Source organism: Ahaetulla prasina, chromosome 10 (genome assembly GCF_028640845.1).
Source record: "Ahaetulla prasina isolate Xishuangbanna chromosome 10, ASM2864084v1, whole genome shotgun sequence".
In the NCBI taxonomy this organism is placed as follows: domain Eukaryota; kingdom Metazoa; phylum Chordata; class Lepidosauria; order Squamata; family Colubridae; genus Ahaetulla; species Ahaetulla prasina.
In genome coordinates, this window is record NC_080548.1 from 29873275 (window position 1) to 29886911 (window position 13637).

The 13637-nt window shown below is 42.7% G+C and overlaps 1 protein-coding gene across 1 annotated transcript; it reads right to left on the reverse strand.

Annotated features, from left to right (window-relative positions):
- Positions 1–3299: 3299 nt before the first annotated feature.
- LOC131204427 (apolipoprotein A-IV-like) lies at positions 3300–8129 on the reverse strand. Its single transcript, XM_058195703.1, has 4 exons — positions 7924–8129; positions 7553–7776; positions 5041–5188; positions 3300–3855 (listed from the first exon to the last, which is right to left on the reverse strand). Exons 2-4 carry the CDS (start codon positions 7587–7589, stop codon positions 3318–3320), a joined length of 723 nt encoding a protein of 240 aa, XP_058051686.1. The 5' UTR covers positions 7590–7776; positions 7924–8129; the 3' UTR covers positions 3300–3317.
- Between the last annotated feature and the right edge of the window lie 5508 nt (positions 8130–13637).

The following is a 13637-nucleotide window of genomic DNA, read 5'->3' on the forward strand; positions in this document are numbered from 1 at the left end:
CAAGCTAGTAAACTTTAAGGTGTGTGGACTTCAACTCCCAGAATTCCCCAACTAGTATGGAATTCTGACAGTTGAAACCCACGTATGTTAACATTGCTCAAATTGAGGAACAGTGCATTAAAAGAAGCACAATACTCTATCTAGTAAATGGGCATTTTGATATGTTTTGTGCATCTACAGCAGAGGTCTCAAACCTGGCAACTTTAAAACTGGGGGACTTCAACTCCCAGAATTCCTCAGCCAGGTGGCTGAGGATTTCTGGGAGTTGAAGTCCCCCAGTCTTAAAGTTGCCAATTTAGGAGACAGAACTCCCATCCAGTGAGTTTTTGTCTTCTCATGTCAAAAGATGAACCTAAGAAATATCAACTAATCAATGTCTGAGTGCTGACATGGCAAGATTTCCAGTTAGAATAGACTAGCAATAGTTTGACCCAGTGGAAGAAAAACACACTAGAGCAGGGGTCTCCAACCTTGGTCCCTTTAAGACTTATGGACTTCAACTCCCAGAGTCCCTCAGCCAGCAAAGCTGGCTGAGGAACTCTGGGAGTTGAAGTCCACAAGTCTTAAAGGGACCAAGGTTGGAGACTCCCGCACTAGAGAGAACTGGGGAGTTCAAGCTAGAATGATAGAAAAGACTAAAGACATACCATATTTCAATATCAGCAGCCAGACTACTGGTGGCACAATACTGGAAGAAGGAACAACTGCCTACTATTGAAGAATGGACACTAAAAGTAACGAACTTAGCAGAAATGGCAAAAATTTCAGCATATCTGAAAGACTATTCACAAGAAAGATATATAGTGGAATGGAAAAGATGGATAGAATATATTCAAAACAAATAGAGCATATGCACCAAGACAAATTCCTCGTGTGTCCAATCACACTTGGCCAATAAAAAATTCTATTCTATTCTATTCTATTCTATTCTATTCTATTCTATTCTATTCTATTCTATTCTATTCTATTCTATATCAGACTAAAAAGTATCAAATAGTATATGAATGACCAGAAAGTAATAATTGTATTTGTATACAGTATTTCCTTTTTTAAAATCTTTTTTATATATATATAAAATAAGGGAGTTATGGTTCTAGGGGAGGGATGAGAGTTTATGAATAATTAGCGTATTTTAGCTTATGATTGGTAAATGCTATACCGTGTATTTGCTCTGGGAAGTCGGGGGGAGGGGTTGGGTGAAGGGGGGGAGGGGGGGAGGTGGAGGGTAATTAATTGTTAAAACTGTGGTAAAACTTTTTAATAAAAAAAAAGAAAGAAATACCATATTTCAGATGAAAATATTGCGCGCACTTAGCTTACTGTATGTGCTTTTCTGGACTGAATGACCCCACAGGACCTGCTTGTTTGAAGGTATAGCTGACTCTGAGCTTGTGAAGGCTCCAAAGAAGATAAACTTCCATGCCTACCTTCTGTCAATCATTAATGGAGGGTCACGTGGATGGCTTTCGTTATGTCCTTGAGGTTCTTGGTCATGTTGCCCTAACTGACCAACTCAGTTGATGCAGCTGGAATCAACAGGACTGCAGTTTGCCAAAACAAGGGACCTGTGTGTTCATCAGCAACAATTCTTGGTTGTTCTGGGGAAGGATAGTGGAATGGCTCCAATGTTCACCAACATAGAAGGATGAACATCTCTATATATACTTATCTATCTATCTATCTATCTATCTATCTATCTATCTATCTATCTATCTATCTATCTATCTATCTATCTATCTATCTAGTCCATCCATCTATCCTTTACATATCTATATACCCATTCACCCATCCACTCATTTACGTATCCATCCATCCATCCCTCATTCATCTCTCTCTCTCTCTCTCTCTCTCTCTCTCTCTCTCTATCTTCTATCAATCCATCCATCTATCCATCCAGATCATAAAGGTCGGCAGTTCAGTGGTTTGAATCCCTAGTGCAGGTCTCCTGCGTGAGCAGCGGGTTGGACTAGATGACCTCCAAGGTCCCTTCTGTTACTGTTACATCTGAGCGGAGGCATCAGGTGGAGGAAACCCTGATCTGTCCTCTAAGGCTGCTTCAGTTTGCTTAGGTGCCTCTACCCAGCTCATCATGGAATAAGAAACACGACTTTTGTAACCACAGCACCAGCTTGTCATTTCTGGATATAATTCCTTTACTGCAGGCAGGGGTGGGGAACGACGGCCCTTTTTATGATTTGTGGACTTCCATTCCCAGGATTCCTTGCTGGCTCAGGAATTCTGGGAGTTGAAGTCCACATAATGTTGTGTCTCGTCCGATCTCACCACAGCCGGGGCCTTCTTATCTGCTTCCGAACACGGAGGAATGTCCTAGCATGCCTCCCAGCCCCAGCCCTGGCTCCATGCCCAGACAGGCTGAAGAGGAGGAAGCGTCTCCAGCCCCCAGCCCTGGCTCCATGCCCAGGCAAACGGAGCAACTAGACCCCTCCCCCTCCTCCACAGCATGTGAGCCTGAGGGAGGTCAATTGCCAACAGCTGCAGACTAGAGTGACCCTCGCGTCAGAAGACTTGATAGGCGGAGGCAACAGAAGGAAGGGAGGGGCAGGCCTGGATAAGTGCTAGTCATAGAGCCACACCCCATGGCCTATATAAAGGACCTGCTTTCTGGCATTCTCTGAGTCAGGCAAAGTCTAAACGTATCTTGCTGAAGTCACTTTCTGGTCTCCTGCCTGCCCTGAGGACTTTGCTAGGACTTTGGCACGCCTGATTCGGATTTCCCTGACCAGGCCGTCAGCGGAGGAGTGGGACACGACACATGTCATAAAAAAAGCCCATCATTCCCCACCCCTGCTTTACTCTATGGCAGCGGGTGTCCAACTCAAGGTCCCGGGGAAGGCCAGACGATCCAGCCCGCGAGATGCTTTGATCTGGCTAGCAGGGCCGTCCTGGAAACAGCAAAGGACCGGCCGGCGGTGCCTCTGCTAGCGAAAATGGAGCTCGGAAGGGACACACGTGGCCTTGCTGAGCTCCATTTTTTGTTGGTAGAGGCCGTCAAAGCCAAAAACGAAACTCGGGATCTCATTTTTGCTGGGAGAACCCTCAGGCCAACTCAGGCGACACCCCCCCCCCGACACGAGTGACATCGAGCTGGCCATGTACCTCCCCCCCACCCTCGAGGTCAAACACAACTCTGATGTGGCCCTCAATGAAATAAAGTTTGACTCCCCTGCTCTATGGGCCTGAAAAAGTGGGGAATTACAAACAGCCCTCATCAAAATGGCCATATTTGTATATTTTATTAGCGACTGATTTCTCAGTAGAGACCAGCCAAGGTTCTTCTGCTTGCAGGAACACAACCCCTACTCGTCTGGAGAGCCCTTGGTGTATTTTTCCAGGGCTTCGAGAATCGGAGCGAGATACGGTTCCAACTGCTGGTTGATTCTCTCCATGCCTTCCTTCACCTTCTTCTGGACGTGGTCCGTAGCTGGTTGTAAGGAAGCCTTGAATTCTTGCAATTCGTTCTGGAGGGTTTGAAGTAACGGCGCCAACTCTTTGGTCAGCCTTTCCAGGAGCTTCTTGAGCTTCTCGCTCAACCTCGGGTTGAGTCTCTCAACTGGGATGCTGATGGCCCGGCGCAGGGCTTCGGAATAGGGCTCCACCTTCTCCAGGACCGAGTTTGCAAAGGGGGCCACGATGGTGTACAGGGATTCGGCCACTTTGTCTGTGACTGGGGTCACTCGTCTCTTGATGTTGTTTAAGGTATCGATACCTTTCTCCACCAAGCCCATGGATGTCGCAAGGGCCATATAATAGGTTCTCGGGACATCAGGAGGCAACTTAGACTCCAAGTAATTCAGGCGCTCGCTTATTTTTAAGTAAGTGTGGTGAAGCCGGTCTCTGAGAGAGAGAAGAGAGAAGAAAATGGTTTTTGGGAGACCCAGATGAGAGAGAAGAGGTTTCCTATTCCTAGGAAGAGGGAAGGGAGGGAGGGAGGAATAAATGTGTGGTTGGGAGATAAGATAGATAAAAGATAGAGATAGATAGATGATAGAAGAGATAGAAGATAGATAGATAGATAGATAGATAGATAGATAGATAGATAGATAGATAGATAGATAGATGATAGAAGAGATAGAAGATAGATGATAGATAGATAGATAGATAGATAGATAGATAGATAGATAGATAGATAAATAGATAGATAGATAGACAGACGAGATAGAAGATAGAAGAGATAGAAGATAGATGATAGATAGATAAATAGATAGATAGATAGATAGATAGATAGATAGATAGACGAGATAGATGATAGTAGATAGATAGATAGATAGATAGATAGATAGATAGATAGATAGATAGATAGATAGATAGATAGATAGATAGATAGATAGATAGATAGATAGATAGAATGTAGATGGATTGATGGAAAAAAGGATAAGGTGATAGATACTGTAGATGATAGGTAGATAGATAATGTGGATAGATGGATGGAAGATGATAGATAACAATAGCAATAGCAATAGCACTTAGACTTATACACCGCTTCACAGTGCTTTCCAGCCCTCTCTAAGCGGTTTACAGAGTCAGCCTCTTTCCCCCAACAATCTGGGTCCTCATTTTACCCACCTCGGAAGGATGGGAGGCTGAGTCCACCTTGAGCCTGGTGAGATTCGAACTGCCAAATTGCAGGCAGTCAGCAGGCAGCAGAAGTAGCCTGCGGTACTGCACTCTAACCACCGCGCCATCGCAGCTCATGGATGATAAGTAGATAGATGATAGAGATATATGATAAATGGATGGATGGATGGATGGATGAAGAAAAGGAAGGAAGGAAGGAAGGAAGGAAGGAAGGAAGGAAGGAAGGAAGGAAGGAAGGAAGGAAATAGGACAAAAAGAAAGGAGCTTTCATTATACCTTTGACAGGGGGAAAAAAAAACCCAATTGCCAGCAAAAAACCAGCTGGCTGTCTTTTTTTTATTTTTTTTTGCTGGCAAGCAAGGAATAAGATCTGCTTTTCTTTATGTCTTTCCTCCCCCCCCCCGCCCCCCACCACCACCACCATGGTACGACGGGCTTTCTTACAGCACTGATTGGCTAAGCTCCAGGTTTTGGATGTAGTCAATTTTTTCATTCACGATCCTGGTGACATTTTGCATGTATTCTAGGAGCTCCTGGTTTAACTTGGCCAGGTGAGGATACGGCTCATCTCGGAGAACGTAAGCTTGGGATGCTGCGCGAGACAAAATAATAATAATGAATGTAACCTTGTTTCTATTGCAAAAAAGGAGAGGATTTGGGAGCGGGTATTACATTTCTGTCCGGTTTATGTTTGTCGGAATTAAATTGATTAAATTAATTGAAATGGTGCAATATATTTCAACAAATTTAATTTAAAATATATACGCAATCTCGTTAGGCTTTAGGCCAAAGTTTCTAAACCAGCATGGCAGACTGGGGAATTTGGGGGGTTGAAGTCCACACATCTTAAAGTTGCAGAAGTTGATGATGTTGTTGTTGCTGCTGCTGCTGTTATTATTATCTCTTTTATTCATTAAACATGAAACTCAGTCATGTAACAGTGATACCCATTGCCATCGGGGCAACTTGGTACCATTTCAAAGAATTTTTCAAAACACATCAAGAAAACACATCCTTGGACATAAACTGTTTCAACTCCTACCCTCAAAACGACGCTATAGAGCACTGCACAACAGAACAACTAGACACAAGAACAGCTTTTTCCCCAAACACCATCACTCTGCTAAACAAATAATTCCCACAACACTGGCAAACTATTCACTAAGTCTGCTCTGCTATGAATCTTCTCAACATTCCTATCACTCCTTCCACTTATGACTGTAACTTTGTTGCTTGTATCCTTACGACTTATACTGATATTGATTGTTTCCTGATTGCTTATTTGTAGCCTATGACTATCATTAAGTGTTGTAAGTATTGTACCTTGATGAAGGTATCTTTTCTTTTATGTATACTGAGAGCCTATGCACCAAGACAAATTCCTTGTGTGTCCAATCACACTTGGCCAATTAAAAAATAATAATTCTAAAATAAATAAATAAATTGTAGCTTCCTGCAATAACACCAGCAGAACTGCAGAAAACTGTGCTACTCAGAACATCATATATTTTAAGAAGATACTTGGTTGATACCTAGGACTCTGGCAGCAACCCATATGAACCATTAACACCAGTCAATGGTATTTGTGACATATTATTATTATTATTATATTTTTTATTCATTAAACATGAAACTCAGTTAGCTTAACATTTAAAAATGTGTCACAAATACCATTGACTGGAGCTAATGGTTGATACGGGTTGCTGCCAGCGTCCTAGGTATCAACCAAGTACCTTCTTAAGATGTACGATGTTCCAAGTAGCACAGTTTTTTGCAGTTCCGCTGGTGTTATTGCAGGAAGCTGTAATTTGTTGATGTATCTTATAAAATTCTTGGACATGGTACCAAATGCCCTGATGACAAATGTATCACTGTTACATGTTTCATCCATAGCTGTGTAGTTTCGATGGCCAGGTCGCGATATTTCGTGATTTTTTCCAGTTCTTTTTCTTCGACCCTGGCATCTCCTGGTACCGCAATGTCAATAAATTGTACGTTTCAGTTTTCCATAACTGTGATATCTGGCGTGTTGTGTTCCAAGTGATGATCCATCTGTATTCGAAAGTCCCACAAGATCTTCACCTTCTCATTTTCTATAACTTTTTCCACTTTGTGCTCCCATGACTTTTTAGATACAGGCAAGTCATATTTTTTACATTATGACCAGTGGATTAATTTAGCAACTTGGTCGTGTCTAGCTTTGTAATCAGTTTGTGCAATTTTGCTGCATTCACATATTAAATGTGAAACAGTTCAGACTTGGTTGTTGCATAGTCAGCAGTTTGGATTGTCAGTGGATTATTATTACTATTATTACTATTATTATCTAAAGCAGTGTTCCTTAACTTCAGCAACTTTAAGATGTGTGGATTTCAACTCCCAGAATCAATAAGAACAACAACAACAATAATAATAAATAATACCTAGGCTGCTGGCAGCAAGCCATATCAGCCACACAGCACCAGTCAATGGTATTTGTGACACATTTATGAATGTTCAGTTGACTGAGTTTCATGTTTAATGAATAACGTATATAATAATAATAATAATAAATATTTTTATCACTAGTACTATCCCAGTTGGATTTTTACAACAAACCCACTGCCATCTACAACACAGCACACAACAACTGAAAAGGAAAGAGGAATTTTGGTAGATGTAGCAATGTCTGGAGATAGTAAAATCGAAGAAAAAGAATGGAAAGAAATGATAAGACACAGAAATCTAATTATCAAAATGGGTAGATTAATATGAAAAGTATTCAAAGTTATCCCTATAGTTAGTGGTGCATTGGGGGTGGCGGGGACGAAGAAAGTTTAAACACCACTTTTACAAGCATGAAACATTTCAGCTACATCAACTGCGTGAACTCCTAAGGGGAGACCCAGGAAAAGAGATTGTCAACGCAACCAAACGAAGTTTCAGCAGTTCAGCCTTAGCCGAATCCTCCACTCACCTGAGAAGACGACAACAGCCAGAATGAGGAACCTCATGGTGGCTCCTGGAACCTCTTGAGATGTTCTACCAGAAGGAAAGCAGGTTTTGTATGAGTAGCAGGAGCGCCAAGGGGGAGCTTAAATGAACACTTCCATCTCTACTTCCTGTCATTCATTAACACAAGGCATGGCTCCGGATGTCTCTGGATAAGGGACACTAGAAGGTCTTCTTTACTTAGGACAACTGGAATACAAAAGAGGATGCCATAAACAAGAAGAATCTTTGATAAGGAACGTAAGAGGACATCAAAGAAGGTGGATTTCACTGATTCACCTTCTTTGTCCGCTCTATCTCCACCGAGCAATAACCTTGGAGACGTTAAGCACCAACCTTATGAGTCAATCTTTGCAGATACCAAAGTGGGTTGCAGGATTCCTTGCGCCTTCCGTCTGGAATTCGATTCCACCGAATACATCTTCCATACAACCAATCAGCTTCACCACAACCGATCTTCTGAAAGCCACCGTTGCTGACTGAGGGCCCTCACAACTGGATGGGCCACTCAGTTCGACAGATAGGGGATGGGGGAAATTGGTGTAAGGTCTAATGGCACAAAAAAGGGACATGGTGACTCAGTGGCTAAGTGGCTTGTCGATCCAAAGATCGGCAGTTCAGCGGTTCGAATCCCTAGCTGCCGCGTAACGGGGTGAGCTCTCGTTCCTTGTCCCAGCTTCTGCCAACCCAGCAGTTCGAAAGCAGGTAAAAAATGCAAGTGGAAAAATAGGGACCACCTTTGGTGGGAAGGGAACGGCGTTCGGTGCGCCTTTGGCGTTGAGTCATGCCAGCCACGTGACCACGGAGACGTCTTCGGACAGCGCTGGCTCTTCGGCTTTGAAACGGAGATGAGCACCGCCCCCTAGAGTCGGGAACAACTAGCACATATGTGCGAGGGGAACCTTTACCTTTACCTAATGGCACAAGGACACTTACAACTTTGGACAGCACCCCCGTGGTTACGTGATCAAAATTTGGATGCTTGGCAACCGGTTCGTATTTACGACAGTTGCAAAATCCCAGGGTTCATTTCCACAGTTTTTGCGACCTTCTGACAAGCAGTGTTAACCGAGAAGCCAGTTAACTTAACTGAGTTAAGTCACTTAAAAACCCTGCTACTAACTTAACCACTGCAGTGATTCACTTAAAGGTTGTGTCAAGAACGGTCATAAAATGGGGCAAACCCCACTTAACAAATGTCTAACTTAGCCACGGAACTTTTGGGCTCAATTGTGGTCATAAGTTGAGGACTGCCCGTACTGAAAACAGGAGAACTTCTAAAAATGGTTTAAATAAATTGAAAGTTAAATTAAGCTATCTACCACCAGAGGTCGCTGAAGACTGAGGTCATCCTGCCTCAACATACCAAATATTCCCCTCATTTCTTTATTAGCTTTCTATACACATTTTATTTCTGTTTATTTCAAAAAAAATATTTAAAACCTTCAACCCCAAAGTGGTTGTGACTGTATGGAATACCATTGGATTGACTATATGAATGCATAGGAAGAGCTGTGAACTTCAACCCCCAGAATTCCTCAGCCAGGATGCTGGCAGGGGGAATATTGGAAATTGAAGTCCGCACATCTTAAAATTATTGGGGTTGAGAAACACTGAAGTATATGCTTTGCAGGATATAAAGGTAAAGGTAAAGGTTCCCCTCGCACATACGTGCTAGTCGTTGCCGACTCTAGGGGGCGGTGCTCATCTCCATTTCAAAGCCAAAGAGCCAGCGCTGTCCGAAGACGTCTCCGTGGTCATGTGGCCGGCATGACTCAACGCCAAGGGCGCACGGAACGCTGTTACCTTCCCACCAAAGGTGGTCCCTATTTTTTCTACTTGCATTTTTTACCTGCTTTTGAAACTGCTAGGTTGGCAGAAGCTGGGACAAGTCACGGGAGCTCACCCCGTTACACGGCAGCACTAGGGATTCGAACCGCTGAGCTGCCGACCTTTCAATGGACAAGCTCAATGTCCTGGCCCCTGAGCTACCGCGTCCCTCTTTGCAGGATATAGTTCAGCGTTAATTCCATACTGCCTGGACGGATCCAGGTTAATCCAAGGACAGAGATATGGAAATATGTCAGATGACATTTTGAGATAATTTCATTGTCAGGGTGAAAAAAATGAAAATGGTAGCTGAATAGCACAACAAAAGTCACATACTGGCTGGGGAATTCTGGGAAATGAAGTCCATCCATGCTGGCTGGGGAATTCTCAAATCTGGGCGTGCTGATTGGGGAATTCTGAGAGCTGAAGTCCATGCATGGTGGCTGGGGAATTCTGGGACTTGAAGTCCATGCATCTTAAAATGGCCAAGGTTGGAAAATTGATGGGCCCTATCTAACAAAACGAAATTCAGTGTAGAGAAAAGTAAAGTCTTACACTTAGGCAAGGAAAACCAAAAGCACACCTATAGACTGGGCGAAATCAGGCTTAATAGCAGTAACTGTGAGAGGGATCTTGGAATCTTAGTGGACAACCAGTTAAATATCAGCCAGGAGTGTACGGCGCCAACCAAAAACGCCAACATAATCCTAAATTGCATTAACCGAGGGATACAATCAATACTGCATCCAGTTTTGGTCACCACATCATAAAAAAGATGTTGAGACTCTAGAAAAAGTGCAGGAAAGAGCAACCAGGATGATTAGGAGGCTAAAATATATGAAGAACAATTGCAGGAACTGGATAAGTCTAGTTTAGTGAAGAGAAAAACCAGGGGAGACATGATAGCGTCTTCCAATATTTGAGGGGCTGCCACAGAGAGGAAGGAATCATACTACTTTCCAAGGCACCTGAAGGCCAGACAAGGAATAATGGATGGAAACTGAACAAGGAGAGATTCAACCTGGAAATAAGGAGGAATTTTCTAACAGCGAGAACAATCAACCAATGGAACAGAAGTTGCCTTTGGAAGTTGTAGGAGCTTCATGCCTGGAGGCTTTCAAGAAGACACTGGGCTGCCATTTGTGAGAAATGGTGTAGGATCTCCTGCTTGGGTGGAGGGCTGGACTAGATGACCTACAAGGTCCCTTCCAACTCTGTTAATCGTATCATATCATAGATGGCAGAAATGTACATATTAGATACAATGGAACCCACACACACACACACACACACCCAAAATAGAAAGTTCACAATATATTTTTTTTTTAGCAAAGAAATTGTAAATGTATGAAATCTTTGGCCCCTTCCTAAACACCTCAAACCATTTTGCGTTGATTTTTCCAGTTCTGCTTTTGAAGATCCCTGGTCACCCATCAGTACCCTCTCAGCCGAAAATGAGGCAATGAAACTTATTCACAACTGCAATACAATACAGTGCCAGTCACCACAACGCAAAATAATCTATTTTTTGCTTAGTCAAATATTCTGGTTCTTCCCCCCACCCACCCACCCCCGTCTCCTTTTAGTCCCGTTGCAAGGCAGAAACTGCCTGATAGAGTTGTGATGTGTGGTTTCTTTTCTGTCTGGCAGGAAGTTTCCCCATCTAGAAAGATCTACCAATTTTCAGCTGATAACAACTAAAAATCTGTTCAGAGCGGCTATGAATCACTCCTTTTATTGACTTGTTTACCAGGAGTCTTATCTAGATTGGAAAGTTGATTTCATAATACTTTTTTTGGGGGGGGGAGGTATAGAAAATGTAGGTGCTCTGCCAGCAATCTGGGGACTCATCCAGAAATGAGATTGCCAAGAAAAACAATAGATAAGCTACTGAGTAATTCTGTTCAACAGGACCAAGGTTTGTGTGCTGGGACGCTTATAGAGCAAAACAAGTCTTAAATCCTTAATTATTATTATTATTTTTAGAATAGGCCTGTGAGTTTTAAGAAAATGTTGGATAACCATCTGTCTGAGATGGTGTAGGATTTCCTGCCTGGGCAGGGGGCTGGACTAGAAGGCCTCCAAGGTCCCTTCCAACTCTGTTGTTGTTGTTATTATTATTATTATTTCAACCCTGACAACCTATAAACGTGTGGACTTCAGCTCCCAGAATTCCCCACCCAGCCTTGGAATTTGAGGAGTTGAAGTCCACAGATCCTCCATTAGACCTTAGGCCAATGTGTTTCTCAACTTCAACTACTTTAAGCTGTGTGGACTTCAACTCCCAGAATTCCCCAGCCAGCCAGCATGGCTGGCTGGGGAATTCTGGGAGTTGAAGTCCAGACGGTTTAAAATGGCCGAAGTTGAGAAACACTGTTTTAAATAGCTCACTGAAGTTATTATTCTTAATATTATTATTACGACTGCTACCGCGATTAGATTTTCGCATATAAACCAACCGCCATCCAGAACACAACGCACTCAGTGCAACTATAAATGAAAAGAGCAATTTTCGTAGAGGTAGCCATCTCAGGGAATAGCCAAATCACAAAGGAAGAATTGGAAGAAATGATCAGTTATATACAGTAACTCTCCCTGGCAAGCCAGGTTTGTGTGCCTGAGAACTTATACAGTAAAGCAACTCTTAAGGAAGTGTTAAGTGTTCTTAAGAAAGAAAACTCTTGCACATTATTTAGAATAGGCTAGTATTTTTTTAACCTTGGCAATTTTAAGATGCATGGACTACCACTCCCAGAATTGCTCAGACAGGCTAAGGAATTCTGGGAGTTGAAGCCCATACATCTACAAGCTGCCGAGTGTTTAAGAACGCTGGACCAAAAAGCGTATGTAACTTGTATTAAAAATCACATCCCTCTTGTAAAGTTCTAGAAAATGCATCCATAATGCTTTCTGTTCACATGGAGGAGAACTTTGTCCCAGTACCGACTTATCTATGGTTGATTTTCCTCTGTCAGTCCAATTTTTTCTAATCCTGCAATCTCTTAGCCTCTGTCCAGCATTGCTCAACCGATCTGATTCTGCGGTTGGTCATTGCCTTTCATTTTCTCAACCCCTCCTTCCTTCTTTTCACTTTTGACATACATAAAGACCGCTGTTATCGGCTTATTAAGCCACCTTGGAAAGCAAAGGCCTCCAGTTTAACTTGTAACCCCTGTGGTTAATGCGGATGGTCACAAGTTGTCGTCTCCCCTCCACCCCCATTCTGTGGTTCTGCTTTCCAAATATAGCTGTCTGGGGAAGTCTCCCCATGCCTAGGCAGGGATTTGGTGGCAGTGCGACCCAGACCTATTGGGTTAGAAAGAGGAACAGGATTTGATGTGAAAAGTCAATTTTGTTTGTTTTTTAATGTGTCTTGGTCTGGTGTTTATATTTGTTTGGAGAGAGAGAGAGAGAGAGAGAGAGAGAGGGAGAGAGAGGGAGGGAGGGAGAAAGAAAGGAGAAAAAATGAATGAAATAGACAAAAGAAAAGAAAGGAAGAAAGAAAAGAGAGAGAATGAATGAAATTGACAGACAAAAGGAAAAAATGAAAGAAAGAAAAAGATAGAAAGAGAAAGAAAGAAGAGAGGGAGAGAAAATGAATGAAATAGACAAAAAGAAAGAGAGAGAGAGAGAGAGAAAGGAGAAAGGGAGGAAATAGAGACAGAAAGAAAGAGAGAGGAGAGAGAAAGAAAGAGAAAGAAAGAAAGAAGAGGTAGAGAGAAATGAATGAAATAGACAGACAGAAAGAAAGAAAGAAAGAAAGAAAGAGAAAGGGAGTGAAATAGAGACAGATGAAAGAAAGAGAAAAAGAAAAAGAAAAAGAAAAAAGAGAGAGGGAGAGAGAGAGAAAGAAAGAGAAAGAGAAAGAAATTGGGAAAGAAAGAAAAAGGAAGGAAGGAAGGAAGGAAGGAAGGAAGGAAGGAAGGAAGGAAGGAAGAAAGAAAGAAAGAAAGAAAGAAAGAAAGAAAGAAAGAAAGATGGGTATTTCATCTCACACACTTCTGTAGGCCACAGGCCCTCTGGAAGCTTTGATGTACTCCTTCCCACCCCCGAGACCCTCCAAAAATCAATCACCAAATTCTCATTCAGAAAGTAATCAGCACCATACACAACAATCCTAGAATCCCAGAGCTGGACGGGACCTTGGAGGTCTTCTAGCCCAACCCCCTGTCCAAGGCCAGGAGTCCTTATATACCATCCTGGATAACTGGTTGTCCAAA